The 18445-nt window shown below is 48.1% G+C and overlaps 1 protein-coding gene across 1 annotated transcript in view; it reads left to right on the top strand.

The window, feature by feature from the left end:
* The window catches only part of abcb6b (ATP binding cassette subfamily B member 6 (LAN blood group) b), a gene marked incomplete at both ends in the record, with an annotated part of 80708 nt that overhangs the window by 25923 nt on the left and 36340 nt on the right, over positions 1-18445 (top strand). Inside the window, 3 exons of the mRNA XM_084179748.1 lie at positions 5878-5963; positions 6526-6583; positions 6710-6814. Coding sequence (XP_084035874.1) covers positions 5878-5963; positions 6526-6583; positions 6710-6814 — 249 coding nt within the window. The remainder of the gene's footprint in view (positions 1-5877; positions 5964-6525; positions 6584-6709; positions 6815-18445) is intronic.

Here is an 18445-nt window from a genome sequence, read left to right as displayed (position 1 = left end):
GTCTTCAGGTCCCCCCGGTTACCCCCCCCCCCTAGGAGTTACTGTCCCTGGCTCACTATCTGCTCATCCCTGTGTCAAGTACAGGAGTTACTGTCCCTGAGCTCCACTACACTGCTGATCTCATCCCCTGTTAGCTACAGGAGTTACTGTCCCTGAGCTCCACTACACTGCTGATCTCATCCCCTGTTAGCTACAGGAGTTACTGTCCCTGAGCTCCACTACACTGCTGATCTCATCCCCTGTTAGCTACAGGAGTTACTGTCCCTGAGCTCCACTACACTGCTGATCTCATCCCCTGTCAAGTACAGGAGTTACTGTCCCTGAGCTCCACTACACTGCTGATCTCATCCCTGTTAGCTACAGGAGTTACTGTCCCTGAGCTCCACTACACTGCTGATCTCATTCCCTGTTAGCGACAGGAGTTACTGTCCCTGAGCTCCACTACACTGCTGATCTCATCCCCTGTCAAGTACAGGAGTTACTGTCCCTGAGCTCCACTACACTGCTGATCTCATCCCCTGTTAGCTACAGGAGTTACTGTCCCTGAGCTCCACTACACTGCTGATCTCATCCCCTGTTAGCTACAGGAGTTACTGTCCCTGAGCTCCACTACACTGCTGATCTCATCCCCTGTCAAGTACAGGAGTTACTGTCCCTGAGCTCCACTACACTGCTGATCTCATCCCCTGTTAGCTACAGGAGTTACTGTCCCTGAGCTCCACTACACTGCTGATCTCATCCCCTGTTAGCTACAGGAGTTACTGTCCCTGAGCTCCACTACACTGCTGATCTCATCCCCTGTTAGCTACAGGAGTTACTGTCCCTGAGCTCCACTACACTGCTGATCTCATCCCCTGTTAGCTACAGGAGTTACTGTCCCTGAGCTCCACTACACTGCTGATCTCATCCCCTGTCAGCTACAGGAGTTACTGTCCCTGAGCTCCACTACACTGCTGATCTCATCCCCTGTTAGCTACAGGAGTTACTGTCCCTGAGCTCCACTACACTGCTGATCTCATCCCCTGTTAGCTACAGGAGTTACTGTCCCTGAGCTCCACTACACTGCTGATCTCATCCCCTGTCAAGTACAGGAGTTACTGTCCCTGAGCTCCACTACACTGCTGATCTCATCCCCTGTCAAGTACAGGAGTTACTGTCCCTGAGCTCCACTACACTGCTGATCTCATCCCCTGTCAAGTACAGGAGTTACTGTCCCTGAGCTCCACTACACTGCTGATCTCATCCCCTGTTAGCTACAGGAGTTACTGTCCCTGAGCTCCACTACACTGCTGATCTCATTCCCTGTTAGCTACAGGAGTTACTGTCCCTGAGCTCCACTACACTGCTGATCTCATCCCCTGTCAAGTACAGGAGTTACTGTCCCTAAGCTCCACTACACTGCTGATCTCATCCCCTGTTAGCTACAGGAGTTACTGTCCCTGAGCTCCACTACACTGCTGATCTCATCCCCTGTTAGCTACAGGAGTTACTGTCCCTGAGCTCCACTACACTGCTGATCTCATCCCCTGTTAGCTACAGGAGTTACTGTCCCTGAGCTCCACTACACTGCTGATCTCATCCCCTGTTAGCTACAGGAGTTACTGTCCCTGAGCTCCACTACACTGCTGATCTCATCCCCTGTTAGCTACAGGAGTTACTGTCCCTGAGCTCCACTACACTGCTGATCTCATCCCCTGTTAGCTACAGGAGTTACTGTCCCTGAGCTCCACTACACTGCTGATCTCATCCCCTGTCAAGTACAGGAGTTACTGTCCCTGAGCTCCACTACACTGCTGATCTCATTCCCTGTTAGCTACAGGAGTTACTGTCCCTGAGCTCCACTACACTGCTGATCTCATCCCCTGTTAGCTACAGGAGTTACTGTCCCTGAGCTCCACTACACTGCTGATCTCATCCCCTGTTAGCTACAGGAGTTACTGTCCCTGAGCTCCACTACACTGCTGATCTCATCCCCTGTTAGCTACAGGAGTTACTGTCCCTGAGCTCCACTACACTGCTGATCTCATCCCCTGTCAAGTACAGGAGTTACTGTCCCTGAGCTCCACTACACTGCTGATCTCATCCCCTGTCAAGTACAGGAGTTACTGTCCCTGAGCTCCACTACACTGCTGATCTCATCCCCTGTCAAGTACAGGAGTTACTGTCCCTGAGCTCCACTACACTGCTGATCTCATTCCCTGTTAGCTACAGGAGTTACTGTCCCTGAGCTCCACTACACTGCTGATCTCATTCCCTGTTAGCTACAGGAGTTACTGTCCCTGAGCTCCACTACACTGCTGATCTCATCCCCTGTTAGCTACAGGAGTTACTGTCCCTGAGCTCCACTACACTGCTGATCTCATCCCCTGTCAAGTACAGGAGTTACTGTCCCTGAGCTCCACTACACTGCTGATCTCATCCCCTGTCAAGTACAGGAGTTACTGTCCCTGAGCTCCACTACACTGCTGATCTCATCCCCTGTTAGCTACAGGAGTTACTGTCCCTGAGCTCCACTACACTGCTGATCTCATCCCCTGTTAGCTACAGGAGTTACTGTCCCTGAGCTCCACTACACTGCTGATCTCATCCCCTGTTAGCTACAGGAGTTACTGTCCCTGAGCTCCACTACACTGCTGATCTCATCCCCTGTTAGCTACAGGAGTTACTGTCCCTGAGCTCCACTACACTGCTGATCTCATCCCCTGTTAGCTACAGGAGTTACTGTCCCTAAGCTCCACTACACTGCTGATCTCATCCCCTGTTAGCTACAGGAGTTACTGTCCCTGAGCTCCACTACACTGCTGATCTCATCCCCTGTCAAGTACAGGAGTTACTGTCCCTGAGCTCCACTACACTGCTGATCTCATCCCCTGTTAGCTACAGGAGTTACTGTCCCTGAGCTCCACTACACTGCTGATCTCATCCCCTGTCAAGTACAGGAGTTACTGTCCCTGAGCTCCACTACACTGCTGATCTCATCCCCTGTCAAGTACAGGAGTTACTGTCCCTGAGCTCCACTACACTGCTGATCTCATCCCCTGTTAGCTACAGGAGTTACTGTCCCTGAGCTCCACTACACTGCTGATCTCATTCCCTGTCAAGTACAGGAGTTACTGTCCCTGAGCTCCACTACACTGCTGATCTCATCCCCTGTTAGCTACAGGAGTTACTGTCCCTGAGCTCCACTACACTGCTGATCTCATCCCCTGTTAGCTACAGGAGTTACTGTCCCTGAGCTCCACTACACTGCTGATCTCATCCCCTGTTAGCTACAGGAGTTACTGTCCCTGAGCTCCACTACACTGCTGATCTCATCCCCTGTCAAGTACAGGAGTTACTGTCCCTGAGCTCCACTACACTGCTGATCTCATCCCCTGTTAGCTACAGGAGTTACTGTCCCTGAGCTCCACTACACTGCTGATCTCATCCCCTGTTAGCTACAGGAGTTACTGTCCCTGAGCTCCACTACACTGCTGATCTCATCCCCTGTTAGCTACAGGAGTTACTGTCCCTGAGCTCCACTACACTGCTGATCTCATCCCCTGTTAGCTACAGGAGTTACTGTCCCTGAGCTCCACTACACTGCTGATCTCATCCCCTGTTAGCTACAGGAGTTACTGTCCCTGAGCTCCACTACACTGCTGATCTCATCCCCTGTCAAGTACAGGAGTTACTGTCCCTGAGCTCCACTACACTGCTGATCTCATCCCCTGTCAAGTACAGGAGTTACTGTCCCTGAGCTCCACTACACTGCTGATCTCATCCCCTGTCAAGTACAGGAGTTACTGTCCCTGAGCTCCACTACACTGCTGATCTCATCCCCTGTCAAGTACAGGAGTTACTGTCCCTGAGCTCCACTACACTGCTGATCTCATCCCCTGTCAAGTACAGGAGTTACTGTCCCTGAGCTCCACTACACTGCTGATCTCATCCCCTGTTAGCTACAGGAGTTACTGTCCCTGAGCTCCACTACACTGCTGATCTCATCCCCTGTCAAGTACAGGAGTTACTGTCCCTGAGCTCCACTACACTGCTGATCTCATCCCCTGTTAGCTACAGGAGTTACTGTCCCTGAGCTCCACTACACTGCTGATCTCATCCCCTGTTAGCTACAGGAGTTACTGTCCCTGAGCTCCACTACACTGCTGATCTCATCCCCTGTTAGCTACAGGAGTTACTGTCCCTGAGCTCCACTACACTGCTGATCTCATCCCCTGTTAGCTACAGGAGTTACTGTCCCTGAGCTCCACTACACTGCTGATCTCATCCCCTGTTAGCGACAGGAGTTACTGTCCCTGAGCTCCACTACACTGCTGATCTCATCCCCTGTTAGCTACAGGAGTTACTGTCCCTGAGCTCCACTACACTGCTGATCTCATCCCCTGTCAAGTACAGGAGTTACTGTCCCTGAGCTCCACTACACTGCTGATCTCATCCCCTGTCAAGTACAGGAGTTACTGTCCCTGAGCTCCACTACACTGCTGATCTCATCCCCTGTCAAGTACAGGAGTTACTGTCCCTGAGCTCCACTACACTGCTGATCTCATCCCCTGTCAAGTACAGGAGTTACTGTCCCTGAGCTCCACTACACTGCTGATCTCATCCCCTGTTAGCTACAGGAGTTACTGTCCCTGAGCTCCACTACACTGCTGATCTCATCCCCTGTCAAGTACAGGAGTTACTGTCCCTGAGCTCCACTACACTGCTGATCTCATCCCCTGTTAGCTACAGGAGTTACTGTCCCTGAGCTCCACTACACTGCTGATCTCATCCCCTGTCAAGTACAGGAGTTACTGTCCCTGAGCTCCACTACACTGCTGATCTCATCCCCTGTTAGCTACAGGAGTTACTGTCCCTGAGCTCCACTACACTGCTGATCTCATCCCCTGTTAGCTACAGGAGTTACTGTCCCTGAGCTCCACTACACTGCTGATCTCATCCCCTGTTAGCGACAGGAGTTACTGTCCCTGAGCTCCACTACACTGCTGATCTCATCCCCTGTCAAGTACAGGAGTTACTGTCCCTGAGCTCCACTACACTGCTGATCTCATCCCCTGTCAAGTACAGGAGTTACTGTCCCTGAGCTCCACTACACTGCTGATCTCATCCCCTGTCAAGTACAGGAGTTACTGTCCCTGAGCTCCACTACACTGCTGATCTCATCCCCTGTTAGCTACAGGAGTTACTGTCCCTGAGCTCCACTACACTGCTGATCTCATCCCCTGTTAGCTACAGGAGTTACTGTCCCTGAGCTCCACTACACTGCTGATCTCATCCCCTGTTAGCTACAGGAGTTACTGTCCCTGAGCTCCACTACACTGCTGATCTCATCCCCTGTCAAGTACAGGAGTTACTGTCCCTGAGCTCCACTACACTGCTGATCTCATCCCCTGTTAGCTACAGGAGTTACTGTCCCTGAGCTCCACTACACTGCTGATCTCATCCCCTGTTAGCTACAGGAGTTACTGTCCCTGAGCTCCACTACACTGCTGATCTCATCCCCTGTCAAGTACAGGAGTTACTGTCCCTGAGCTCCACTACACTGCTGATCTCATCCCCTGTTAGCTACAGGAGTTACTGTCCCTGAGCTCCACTACACTGCTGATCTCATCCCCTGTTAGCTACAGGAGTTACTGTCCCTGAGCTCCACTACACTGCTGATGTCACTGCGGCGGCAGGTAGCTTAGTGGTTAAGAGCGTTGTGCCAGTAACCGAAAGGTCGCTGGTTCTAATCCCCGAGCCGACTAGGTGAAAAATCTGTCGATGTGCCCTTGAGCAAGGCACTTAACCCTAATTGCTCCTGTAATTCGCTCTGGATAAGAGCGTCTGCTAAATGACTAATTATTTATTATCCCCTGTCATGTTTGTCTTGTCCAGGTGAAAGACGATGTCAGTTCTACAGAGCTGCTGTTGACAGCAGGCGAGGTGAAGTTTCAGAACGTGTGCTTCAGCTACACTGAGGGGTAGGTCATAAAAACATGTGTAGGTCATCTCTGATGTCATGACAATGCGTGTAGTTCATCTCTGATGTCATGACAATCTGTGTAGTTCATCTCTGATGTCACGAGAATGTGTAGCTCAGTTGGTAGAGCATGGCGTTTGCAACGCCAGGGTTGTGGGTTCATTTCCCATGGGGGGCCAGTATGAAAAATGTATGCACTCACTAACTGTAAGTTGCTCTGGATAAGAGCGTCTGCTAAATGACTAAAATGTAAAAATGTAATGAGAATGTGTAGGTCATCTCTGATGTCATGAGAATGTTTGTAGTTCATCTCTGATATGGACATAGTCTCTCATGACAGACGATAGGTAACAGTAACAGGTGGATAGTCGTGGGCGGAGCAGAACAGAGCTTGTACTACAGCTAAGCATCACCCTGTCATTGGCCTTCACGTATCAACTTAGATTCTCCAGTTGTAAAACTCTTGGCATTCAACTCATGACGTACTGTAATGTAATGTGTGTGTGCATCATGAGTACTTCATCAGATGAAGTAGGACTGTGTATCTGTGTTGCTGTCCTCAGGAATGTGATTCTCAGGGGCGTATCGTTCACTGTGATTGCCGGCCAGACTGTTGCTCTGGTAGGTTCAACACTTCAGATAGCCATTCCTTACTTACATAAACTAACATGTGCATAAAAACACATGACCTCCACTTTTCAGATACCCCCACATTTTAACATCCACATGTCCTACGTGTGTCTGCAGGTGGGTCAGTCTGGTTCAGGTAAAAGCACTATCCTCCGTCTACTGTTTCGCTTTTACGACATCCAGGGAGGCTGCATCCGTATTGACGGACAGGACATATCCAAGGTGAGCAAACTCAATAGGGTCTATATACAGTACCTACTCATTCCAGGGTTTTTCTTTATTTGTACTATTTTCTACATTGTAGAATAATAGTGAAGACATCAAAACTATGAAATAACACATATGGAATCATGTAGTAACCAAAAAAGTGTTAAACAAATCAAAATATATTTTATATTTTAGATTCTTCAAAGTAGCCACCCTTTGCCTTGATGACAGTTTTGCACACTCTTGGCATTCTCTCAACCAGCTTCATGAGGTAGTCACCTGGAATGCATTTCAATTAACAGGTGTGCCTTGTTAAAAGTTCATTTGTGGAATTTCTTTCCTTCTTAATGCGTTTGAGCCAATTAGTTGTGTTTTGACAAGGTAGGGGTGGTATACAGAAGATAGCCCTATTTGGTAAAAGACCAAGTCCATATTATGGCAAGAACAGCTCAAATAAGCAAAGAGAAACGACAGTCCATCATTACTTTAAGACATGAAGGTCAGTCAATCCGGAAAACTTCAAGAACTTTGACTCTAATGTATTGAATAGTAATTTAATTATAATAGTTGTACTGGTGTAATGGCTCATAGAAGAAGAAGAGACGAGTGATTATACACAGACTGCTGGGCTGGAGCGATGTTTCAGTGTCTCCTAACAATATGTTTCAGTGTCTCCTAACAATATGTTTCAGTGTCTCCTAACAATATGTTTCAGTGTCTCCTAACAATATGTTTCAGTGTCTCCTAACAATATGTTTCAGTGTCTCCTAACAATATGTTTCAGTGTCTCCTAACTATATGTTTCAGTGTCTCTCGGTGTCTGTCTCCTAACAATATGTTTCCGTGTCTCCTAACAATATGTTTCAGTGTCTCCTAACAATATGTTTCAGTGTCTCCTAACTATATGTTTCAGTGTCTCTCGGTGTCTGTCTCCTAACAATATGTTTCAGTGTCTCCTAACAATATGTTTCAGTGTCTCCTAACAATATGTTTCCGTGTCTCCTAACAATATGTTTCTGTGTCTCCTAACAATATGTTTCAGTGTCTCCTAACAATATGTTTCAGTGTCTCCTAACAATATGTTTCCGTGTCTCCTAACAATATGTTTCAGTGTCTCCTAACAATATGTTTCAGTGTCTCCTAACAATATGTTTCAGTGTCTCCTAACAATATGTTTCAGTGTCTCCTAACAATATGTTTCAGTGTCTCCTAACTATATGTTTCAGTGTCTCTCGTTGTCTGTCTCCTAACAATGTGTTTCAGTGTCTCTCGGTGTCTGTCTCCTAACAATATGTTTCAGTGTCTCTCGGTGTCTGTCTCCTAACAATATGTTTCAGTGTCTCTCGGTGTCTGTCTCCTAACAATGTGTTTCAGTGTCTCTCGGTGTCTGTCTCCTAACCAAGTCAAGCTGCCCCATGTGAATAAATCATTGAGAAAGGAAGGCTTGTAAATAATGAATAAATAACTTTTATTCTGATGTGTTGTCGTCGGTCTAAAGTAGTGCACTACATAGGGGATAGGGTGCCATTCTCTGGTCTAAAGTAGTGCACTACATAGGGGATAGGGTGCCATTCTCTGGTCTAAAGTAGTGCACTACATAGGGGATAGGGTGCCATTCTCTGGTCTAAAGTAGTGCACTATATAGGGAATAGGAGGCCATTTTTTAAATTTTTTTATTTCACCTTTATTTAACCAGGTAAGCCAGTTGAGAACAAGTTCTCATTTACAACTGCGACCTGGCCAAGATAAAGCAAAGCAGTGCAATAAAAACAACAACACAGAGTTACATATGGGGTAAAAAAAAAAAAAAACATAAAGTCAAAAATACAACAGAAAATATATATACAGTGTGTGCAAATGTAGCAAGTTATGGAGGTAAGGCTCTAGTGCAAAATAATTACAATTAGTATTAACACTGGAATGCTAGATGTGCAAGAGATTATGTGCAAATAGAGATACTGGGGTGCAAAAGAGCAAAAAAAATAACCATATAGGGATGAGGTAGTTGGGTGGGCTAATTTCAGATGGGCTGTGTACAGGTGCAGTGATCGGTAAGGTGCTCTGACAACTGATGCTTAAAGTTAGTGAGGGAGATAAGAGTCTCCAGCTTCAGAGATTTTTGCAATTCGTTCCAGTCATTGGCAGCAGAGAACTGGAAGGAATGGCGGCCAAAGGAGGTGTTGGCTTTGGGAATGACCAGTGAGATATACCTGCTGGAGCGCAGACTACGGGTGGGTGCTGCTATGGTGACCAATGAGCTAAGATAAGGCGGGGATTTGCCTAGCAGTGATTTATAGATGACCTGGAGCCAGTGGGTTTGACGACGAACATGTAGTGAGGGCCAGCCAACGAGAGCGTACAGGTCACAGTGGTGGGTAGTGTATGGGGCTTTGGAGACAAAACGGATGGCACTGTGATAGACTACATCCAATTTGCTGAGTAGAGTGTTGGAGGCTATTTTGTAAATGACATCGCCGAAGTCAAGGACCGGTAGGATAGTCAGTTTTACGAGGGCATGTTTGGCAGCATGAGTGAAGGAGGCTTTGTTGCGAAATAGGAAGCCGATTCTAGATTTAACTTTGGATTGGAGATTCTTAATGTGAGTCTGGAAGGAGAGTTTACAGTCTAACCAGACACCTAGGTATTTGTAGTTGTCCACATACTCTAGGTCAGACCCGTCGAGAGTGGTGATTCTAGTCGGGTGGGCGGGTGCCAGCAGCGTTCGATTGAAAAGCATGCATTTAGTTTTACTAGTGTTTAAGAGCAGTTGGAGGCTACTGAAGGAGTGTTGTATGGCATTGAAGCTCGTTTGGAGGTTTGTTAACACAGTGTCCAATGAAGGGCCAGATGTATACAAAATGGTGTCGTCTGCGTAGAGGTGGATCTGAGAGTCACCAGCAGCAAGAGCGACATCATTGATATACACGGAGAAAAGTGTCGGCCCAAGAATTGAACCATGTGGCACCCCCATAGAGACTGCCATAGGTCCAGACAACAGGCCCTCCGATTTGACACACTGAACTCTATCTGAGAAGTAGTTGGCGAACCAGGCGAGGCAGTCATTTGAGAAACCAAGGCTATTTAGTCTGCCAATAAGAATGCGGTGGTTGACAGAGTCGAAAGCCTTGGCCAGGTCGATGAAGACGGCTGCACAGTACTGTCTATTATCAATCGCGGTTATAATATCGTTTAGGACCTTGAGCGTGGCTGAAGTGCACCCATGACCAGCTCGGAAACCGGATTGCATAGCGGAGAAGGTACGGTGGTATTCGAAATGGTCGGTGATCTGTTTGTTAACTTGGCTTTCAAATACTTTCGAAAGGCAGGGCAGGATGGATATAGGTCTGTAGCAGTTTGGATCTAGAGTGTCACCCCCTTTGAAGAGGGGGATGACCGCGGCAGCTTTCCAATCTCTGGGGATCTCAGACGTTACGAAAGAGAGGTTGAACAGACTAGTAATAGGGGTTGCGACAATTTCGGCGGCTAGTTTTAGAAAGAATGGGTCCAGATTGTCTAGCCCAGCTGATTTGTAGGGGTCCAGATTTTGCAGCTCTTTCAGAACATCAGCTGTCTGAATTTGTGTGAAGGAGAAGCGGGGGGGGGCATGGGCAAGTTGCAGCGGAGGGTGCAGAGTTGGTGGCCGGGGTAGTGGTAGCCAGGTGGAAAGCATGGCCAGCCGTAGCAAAATGCTTGTTGAAATTCTCGATTATTGCAGATTTATCGGTGGTGATAGTGTTTCCTAGCCTCAGTGCAGTGGGCAGCTGGGAGGAAGTGCTCTTATTCTCCATGGACTTTACAGTGTCCCAAAAGTTTTTGGAGTTAGTGCTACAGGATGCAAATTTCTGTTTGAAAAAGCACCATGGTCTTGTAACGGATGCGAGCTTCAACTGGAAGCCAGTGGAGTGTGCGGAGGAGGGGGGTGACGTGAGAGAACTTGGGAAGGTTGAACACCAGACGGGCTGCGGCATTCTGGATGAGTTGTAGGGGTTTAATGGCACATGCAGGGAGGCCAGCCAACAGCGAGTTGCAGTAATCCAGACGGGAGATGACAAGTGCCTGGATTAGGACCTGTGCCGCTTCCTGTGTAAGGCAGGGTCGTACTCTCCGAATGTTGTAGAGCATGAACCTGCAGGATCGGGTCACCGCCTTGATGTTAGCGGAGAACGACAGGGTGTTGTCCAGGGTCACGCCAAGGCTCTTCGCACTCTGGGAGGAGGACACAACGGAGTTGTCAACCGTGATGGCGAGATCATGGAACGGGCAGTCCTTCCCCGGGAGGAAGAGCAGCTCCGTCTTGCCAGGGTTCAGCTTGAGGTGGTGATCCGTCATCCATACTGATATGTCTGCCAGACATGCAGAGATGCGATTCGCCACCTGGTTATCAGAAGGGGGAAAGGAGAAGATTAGTTGTGTATCGTCAGCGTAGCAATGATAGGAGAGGCCATGTGAGGATATGACAGAGCCAAGTGACTTGGTGTATAGGGAGAATAGGAGAGGGCCTAGAACTGAGCCCTGGGGGACACCAGTGGTGAGAGCACGTGGTGCGGAGACAGCTTCTCGCCACGCCACTTGGTAGGAGCGACCGGTCAGGTAGGACGCAATCCAGGAGTGAGCCGCGCCGGAGATGCCCAGCTCGGAGAGGGTGGAGAGGAGGATCTGATGGTTCACAGTATCAAAGGCAGCAGACAGGTCTAGAAGGACAAGAGCAGAGGAGAGAGAGTTAGCTTTAGCAGTGCGGAGAGCCTCCGTGACACAGAGAAGAGCAGTCTCAGTTGAATGACCAGTCCTGAAACCTGACTGGTTTGGATCAAGAAGGTCATTCTGAGAGAGATAGCAAGAGAGTTGGCTAAAGACGGCACGCTCAATAGTTTTGGAAAGAAAAGAAAGAAGGGATACTGGTCTGTAGTTGTTGACATCAGTGGGATCCAGTGTTGGTTTTTTGAGAAGGGGTGCAACTCTCACTCTCTTGAAGACGGAAGGGACATAGCCAGCGGTCAAGGATGAGTTGATCAGCGAGGTGAGGTAGGGGAGAAGGTCACCGGAGATGGTCTGGAGAAGAGAGGAGGGGATGGGGTCAAGCGGGCAGGTTGTTGGGCGGCCTGCAGTCACAAGTCGCAGGATTTTATCTGGAGAGAGAGGGGAGAAAGAAGTCAAAGCATAGGGTAGGGCAGTGTGAGTAGGACCAGCAGTGTCATTAGACTTAACAAACGAGGATCGGATGTCGTCAACCTTCTTTTCAAAGTGGTTGACGAAGTCATCCACAGAGAGAGAGGAGGGGGGGGGGGGGGTTGAGGATTCAGCAGGGAGGAGAATGTGGCAAAGAGCTTCCTAGGGTTAGAGGCAGATGCTTGGAATTTAGAGTGGTATAAAGTGGCCTTAGCAGCAGAAACAGATGAAGAAAATGTAGAGAGGAGGGAGTGAAAAGATGCCAGGTCGGCAGGGAGTTTAGTTTTCTTCCATTTCCGCTCCGCTGCCCGGAGCTCTGTTCTGTGAGCTCGCAATGAGTCATCAAGCCACGGAGCTGGAGGGGAGGACCGAGCCGGCCGGGAGGATAGGGGACACAGAGAGTCAAAGGATGCAGAAAGGGAGGAGAGGAGGGTTGAGGAGGCAGAATCAGGAGATTGGAGGGAGAAGGATTGAGCAGAGGGAAGAGATGATAGGATGGAAGAGGAGAGAGTAGTGGGAGAGAGAGAGCGAAGGTTGCGGCGGCGCATTACCATCTGTGTAGGGGCAGAGTGAGTAGTGTTGGAGGAGAGCGAGAGAGAAAAGGAAACAAAGTAGTGGTCGGAGACATGGAGGGGAGTTGCAGTGAGATTAGTAGAAGAGCAGCATCTAGTAAAGATGAGGTCAAGCGTATTGCCTGCCTTGTGAGTAGGGGGGGACGGTGAGAGGGTGAGGTCAAAAGAGGAGAGGAGTGGAAAGAAGGAGGCAGAGAGAAATGAGTCAAATGTAGACGTAGGGAGGTTGAAATCCCCCAAAACTGTGAGGGGTGAGCCATCCTCAGGAAAGGAACTTATCAAGGCGTCAAGCTCATTGATGAACTCTCCAAGGGAACCTGGAGGGCGATAGATGACAAGGATATTAAGCTTAAATGGGCTAGTGACTGTGACAGCATGGAATTCAAATGAGGAGATAGACAGATGGGTTAGGGGAAAAATTGAGAATGTCCACTTGGGAGAGATGAGGATTCCTGTGCCACCACCCCTCTGACCAGATGCTCTCGGGGTATGCGAGAACACATGGTCAGACGAGGAGAGAGCAGTATGCCACAGGATGTTTTTGTGCTGGTCAAGGGCAGTCAAGTCTGAGGAGAACCAGGGGCTATATCTGTTCTTAGTTCTGTATTTTTTGAATGGGGCATGTTTATTTAAGATTGAGAGGAAATTACTTTTAAGGAACAACCAGGCATCCTCTACTGACGGAATGAGATCTATATCCATCCAGTATACCTGGGCCAGGTCAATTAGGAAGGCCTGCTCGCTAAAGTGTTTTAGGGAGCGTTTGACAGTGATGAGGGGTGGTCGTTTGACCGCGGACCCGTTACGGACGCAGGCAATGAGGCAGTGATCGCTGAGATCCTGGTTGAAGACAGCTGAGGTGTATTTAGAGGGTAAGTTAGTCAGGATGATATCTATGAGGGTACCCATGTTTACGGATTTAGGGTTGTACCTGGTAGGTTCGTTGATAATTTGCGTGAGATTGAGGGCATCTAGTTTGGATTGTAGGATGGCCGGGGTATTAAGCATATCCCAATTTAGGTCACCAAGCAGTACGAACTCGGAGGATAAATGGGGGGCAATCAATTCACATATTGTGTCCAGGGCACAGCTGGGGGCTGAGGGGGGTCTGTAGCAAGCGGCAACAGTGAGAGACTTATTTCTGGAAAGGTGGATTTTTTGAAGTAGAAGCTCAAACTGTTTGGGCACAGACCTGGATAGTATGATAGAGCTCTGCAGGCTATCTCTACAGTAGATTGCAACTCCACCCCCTTTGGCAGTTCTATCTAGACGGAAAATGTTATAGTTGGGGATGGAAATTTCTGAATTTTTGGTGGCCTTCCTAAGCCAGGATTCAGACACTGCTAGAACATCAGGGTTGGCGGAGTGTGCTAACGCAGTGAATAACTCAAACTTAGGAAGTAGACTTCTGATATTTACGTGCAATAAACCAAGACTTTTGCGATTACAGAAGTCAGCAAATGATAGCGCCTGGGGAGTAGGAGTGATACTGAGGGCTGCAGGGCCTGGGTTAGCCTCTACATCACCAGAGGAACAGAGGAGGACTAGAATAAGGATACGGCTAAAGGCTTTAAGAACTGGTCTTCTAGTGCTTTGGGTACATAGAATAAAGGGGGCAGATTTCCGGGCGTTGTAGAAAAGATTCAGGGCATTATGTACAGACAAGGATATGGAAGGATATGAGTAAAGTGGAGGTAAACCTAAGCGTTGGGTAACAATGAAAGAGATAGCATCACTGGAGGCACCAATTGAGTCGGTCTCCGCGTGTATGGGGGGTGGGACAAAGGAGCTATCTAAGGCAGGTTTAGCTGGGCTGGGGGATCTACAGTGAAATAGTACAATTAGAAATAACCGAAACAACAATAAGCTAACCATGTTGACAAGGTAGAGAGGCATAAAGCAATCACAGGTGTAATTTGAGAGAGCTAAGACAACAGCTGGTAATGACGACACAGTTTGGGCTGAGGCTAAACATAAACAGGATGCAGTACCGTAAAAAGGAACAGTCCAGCAGACATCAGCTGTATAGCTGAGTTATCATAAGGTCCGGTGAACAGCAATAGGATAGTTCGGAGGCTGCTAAAGCACTAGCGAGTAAGAGGCCACGGCTAGCGTGTGCTAGCGGGCCGGGGCTAGCAGATGGAATCTTCGTGGTCAACGTCGTAACCATATCAGACGATTTCGTCGGCAGACCAGTCGTGTAGGATCGGCGGGGCTCTGTGTCAACACTAGGTGGTCACGTCCGGTTGACAGAGAGGTAGATAGCCGGGAGATGGGCCTAGATCAGGATGATTAGCCAGACCACAACGTCCATTTTGTTGCAGCTAGCTGGTAGCGATGAATCCGGAGTTAAAGGTCCAGTGATTCAGTGATTCCGGCAGAAAAACCGATATGTTCTGGGTTGATAACGCGCTGTGCAGACTGGCCGAATAATAGTCCAGACTAGAGCTGGCTGGTAGGTGGTGCAGGCCACGGACAATGGTGAAAAACCGCTAACGGTGGCTGATACCATTCTCTGGTCTAAAGTAGTGCACTATATAGGGGATAGGGTGCCATTCTCTGGTCTAAAGTAGTGCACTATATAGGGAATAGGGGGCCATTCTCTGGTCTAAAGTAGTGCACTATATAGGGAATAGGGGGCCATTCTCTGGTCTAAAGTAGTGCACTATATAGGGAATAGGGGGCCATTCTCTGGTCTAAAGTATTGCACTACATAGGGGATAGGGTGCCATTCTCTGGTCTAAAGTAGTGCACTACATAGGGGATAGGGTGCCATTCTCTGGTCTAAAGTAGTGCACTATATAGGGAATAGGGTGCCATTCTCTGGTCTAAAGTAGTGCACTACATAGGGAAGAGGGGGCCATTCTCTGGTCTAAAGTAGTGCACTATATAGGGAATAGGGTGCCATTCTCTGGTCTAAAGTAGTGCACTATATAGGGGATAGGGTGCCATTCTCTGGTCTAAAGTAGTGCACTACATAGGGGATAGGATGCCATTCTCTGGTCTAAAGTAGTGCACTACATAGGGGATAGGGTGCCATTCTCTGGTCTAAAGTAGTGCACTACATAGGGAATAGGGGGCCATTCTCTGGTCTAAAGTAGTGCACTATATAGGGAATAGGGTTCCATTCTCTGGTCTAAAGTAGTGCACTATATAGGGAATAGGGGGCCATTCTCTGGTCTAAAGTAGTGCACTATATAGGGAATAGGGGGCCATTCTCTGGTCTAAAGTATTGCACTACATAGGGGATAGGGGGCCATTCTCTGGTCTAAAGTAGTGCACTATATAGGGAATAGGGGGCCATTCTCTGGTCTAAAGTAGTGCACTACATAGGGGATAGAGGGCCATTCTCTGGTCTAAAGTAGTGCACTATATAGGGAATAGGGTTCCATTCTCTGGTCTAAAGTAGTGCACTATATAGGGAATAGGGGGCCATTCTCTGGTCTAAAGTAGTGCACTACATAGGGGATAGGGTGCCATTCTCTGGTCTAAAGTAGTGCACTATATAGGGAATAGGGGGCCATTCTCTGGTCTAAAGTAGTGCACTATATAGGGAATAGGGGGCCATTCTCTGGTCTAAAGTAGTGCACTATATAGGGAATAGGGGGCCATTCTCTGGTCTAAAGTAGTGCACTACATAGGGGATAGGGTGCCATTCTCTGGTCTAAAGTAGTGCACTATATAGGGAATAGGGGGCCATTCTCTGGTCTAAAGTAGTGCACTACATAGGGGATAGGATGCCATTCTCTGGTCTAAAGTAGTGCACTACATAGGGGATAGGGTGCCATTCTCTGGTCTAAAGTAGTGCACTACATAGGGAATAGGGGGCCATTCTCTGGTCTAAAGTAGTGCACTACATAGGGGATAGGGTGCCATTCTCTGGTCTAAAGTAGTGCACTACATAGGGGATAGGGTGCCATTCTCTGGTCTAAAGTAGTGCACTATATAGGGAATAGGGGGCCATTCTCTGGTCTCAAGTATTGCACTACATAGGGGATAGGTTGCCATTCTCTGGTCTAAAGTAGTGCACTACATAGGGGATAGGGTGCCATTCTCTGGTCTAAAGTAGTGCACTATATAGGGAATAGGGGGCCATTCTCTGGTCTAAAGTAGTGCACTACATAGGGAAGAGGGGGCCATTCTCTGGTCTAAAGTAGTGCACTATATAGGGAATAGGGGGCCATTCTCTGGTCTAAAGTAGTGCACTATATAGGGAATAGGGTTCCATTCTCTGGTCTAAAGTAGTGCACTATATAGGGAATAGGGGGCCATTCTCTGGTCTAAAGTAGTGCACTACATAGGGGATAGGGTGCCATTCTCTGGTCTAAAGTAGTGCACTATATAGGGAATAGGGGGCCATTCTCTGGTCTAAAGTAGTGCACTATATAGGGAATAGGGGGCCATTCTCTGGTCTAAAGTAGTGCACTATATAGGGAATAGGGGGCCATTCTCTGGTCTAAAGTAGTGCACTACATAGGGGATAGGGTGCCATTCTCTGGTCTAAAGTAGTGCACCATATAGGGAATAGGGGGCCATTCTCTGGTCTAAAGTAGTGCACTACATAGGGGATAGGATGCCATTCTCTGGTCTAAAGTAGTGCACTACATAGGGGATAGGGTGCCATTCTCTGGTCTAAAGTAGTGCACTACATAGGGAATAGGGGGCCATTCTCTGGTCTAAAGTAGTGCACTACATAGGGGATAGGGTGCCATTCTCTGGTCTAAAGTAGTGCACTACATAGGGGATAGGGTGCCATTCTCTGGTCTAAAGTAGTGCACTATATAGGGAATAGGGTTCCATTCTCTGGTCTAAAGTAGTGCACTATATAGGGAATAGGGGGCCATTCTCTGGTCTAAAGTAGTGCACTACATAGGGGATAGGGTGCCATTCTCTGGTCTAAAGTAGTGCACTATATAGGGAATAGGGGGCCATTCTCTGGTCTAAAGTAGTGCACTATATAGGGAATAGGGGGCCATTCTCTGGTCTAAAGTAGTGCACTATATAGGGAATAGGGGGCCATTCTCTGGTCTAAAGTAGTGCACTACATAGGGGATAGAGGGCCATTCTCTGGTCTAAAGTAGTGCACTATATAGGGAATAGGGTTCCATTCTCTGGTCTAAAGTAGTGCACTATATAGGGAATAGGGGGCCATTCTCTGGTCTAAAGTAGTGCACTACATAGGGGATAGGGTGCCATTCTCTGGTCTAAAGTAGTGCACTATATAGGGAATAGGGGGCCATTCTCTGGTCTAAAGTAGTGCACTATATAGGGAATAGGGGGCCATTCTCTGGTCTAAAGTAGTGCACTATATAGGGAATAGGGGGCCATTCTCTGGTCTAAAGTAGTGCACTACATAGGGGATAGGGTGCCATTCTCTGGTCTAAAGTAGTGCACTATATAGGGAATAGGGGGCCATTCTCTGGTCTAAAGTAGTGCACTACATAGGGGATAGGATGCCATTCTCTGGTCTAAAGTAGTGCACTACATAGGGGATAGGGTGCCATTCTCTGGTCTAAAGTAGTGCACTACATAGGGAATAGGGGGCCATTCTCTGGTCTAAAGTAGTGCACTACATAGGGGATAGGGTGCCATTCTCTGGTCTAAAGTAGTGCACTACATAGGGGATAGGGTGCCATTCTCTGGTCTAAAGTAGTGCACTATATAGGGAATAGGGGGCCATTCTCTGGTCTCAAGTATTGCACTACATAGGGGATAGGTTGCCATTCTCTGGTCTAAAGTAGTGCACTACATAGGGGATAGGGTGCCATTCTCTGGTCTAAAGTAGTGCACTATATAGGGAATAGGGGGCCATTCTCTGGTCTAAAGTAGTGCACTACATAGGGAAGAGGGGGCCATTCTCTGGTCTAAAGTAGTGCACTATATAGGGAATAGGGGGCCATTCTCTGGT

The sequence above is a fragment of the Coregonus lavaretus genome, assembly GCF_964263955.1.
Source record: "Coregonus lavaretus genome assembly, chromosome: 16".
NCBI classification, from domain to species: domain Eukaryota; kingdom Metazoa; phylum Chordata; class Actinopteri; order Salmoniformes; family Salmonidae; genus Coregonus; species Coregonus lavaretus.
The sequence above is the reverse complement of the archived record's forward strand: the minus strand, read 5'-3'. Positions and strand labels throughout refer to the sequence as shown.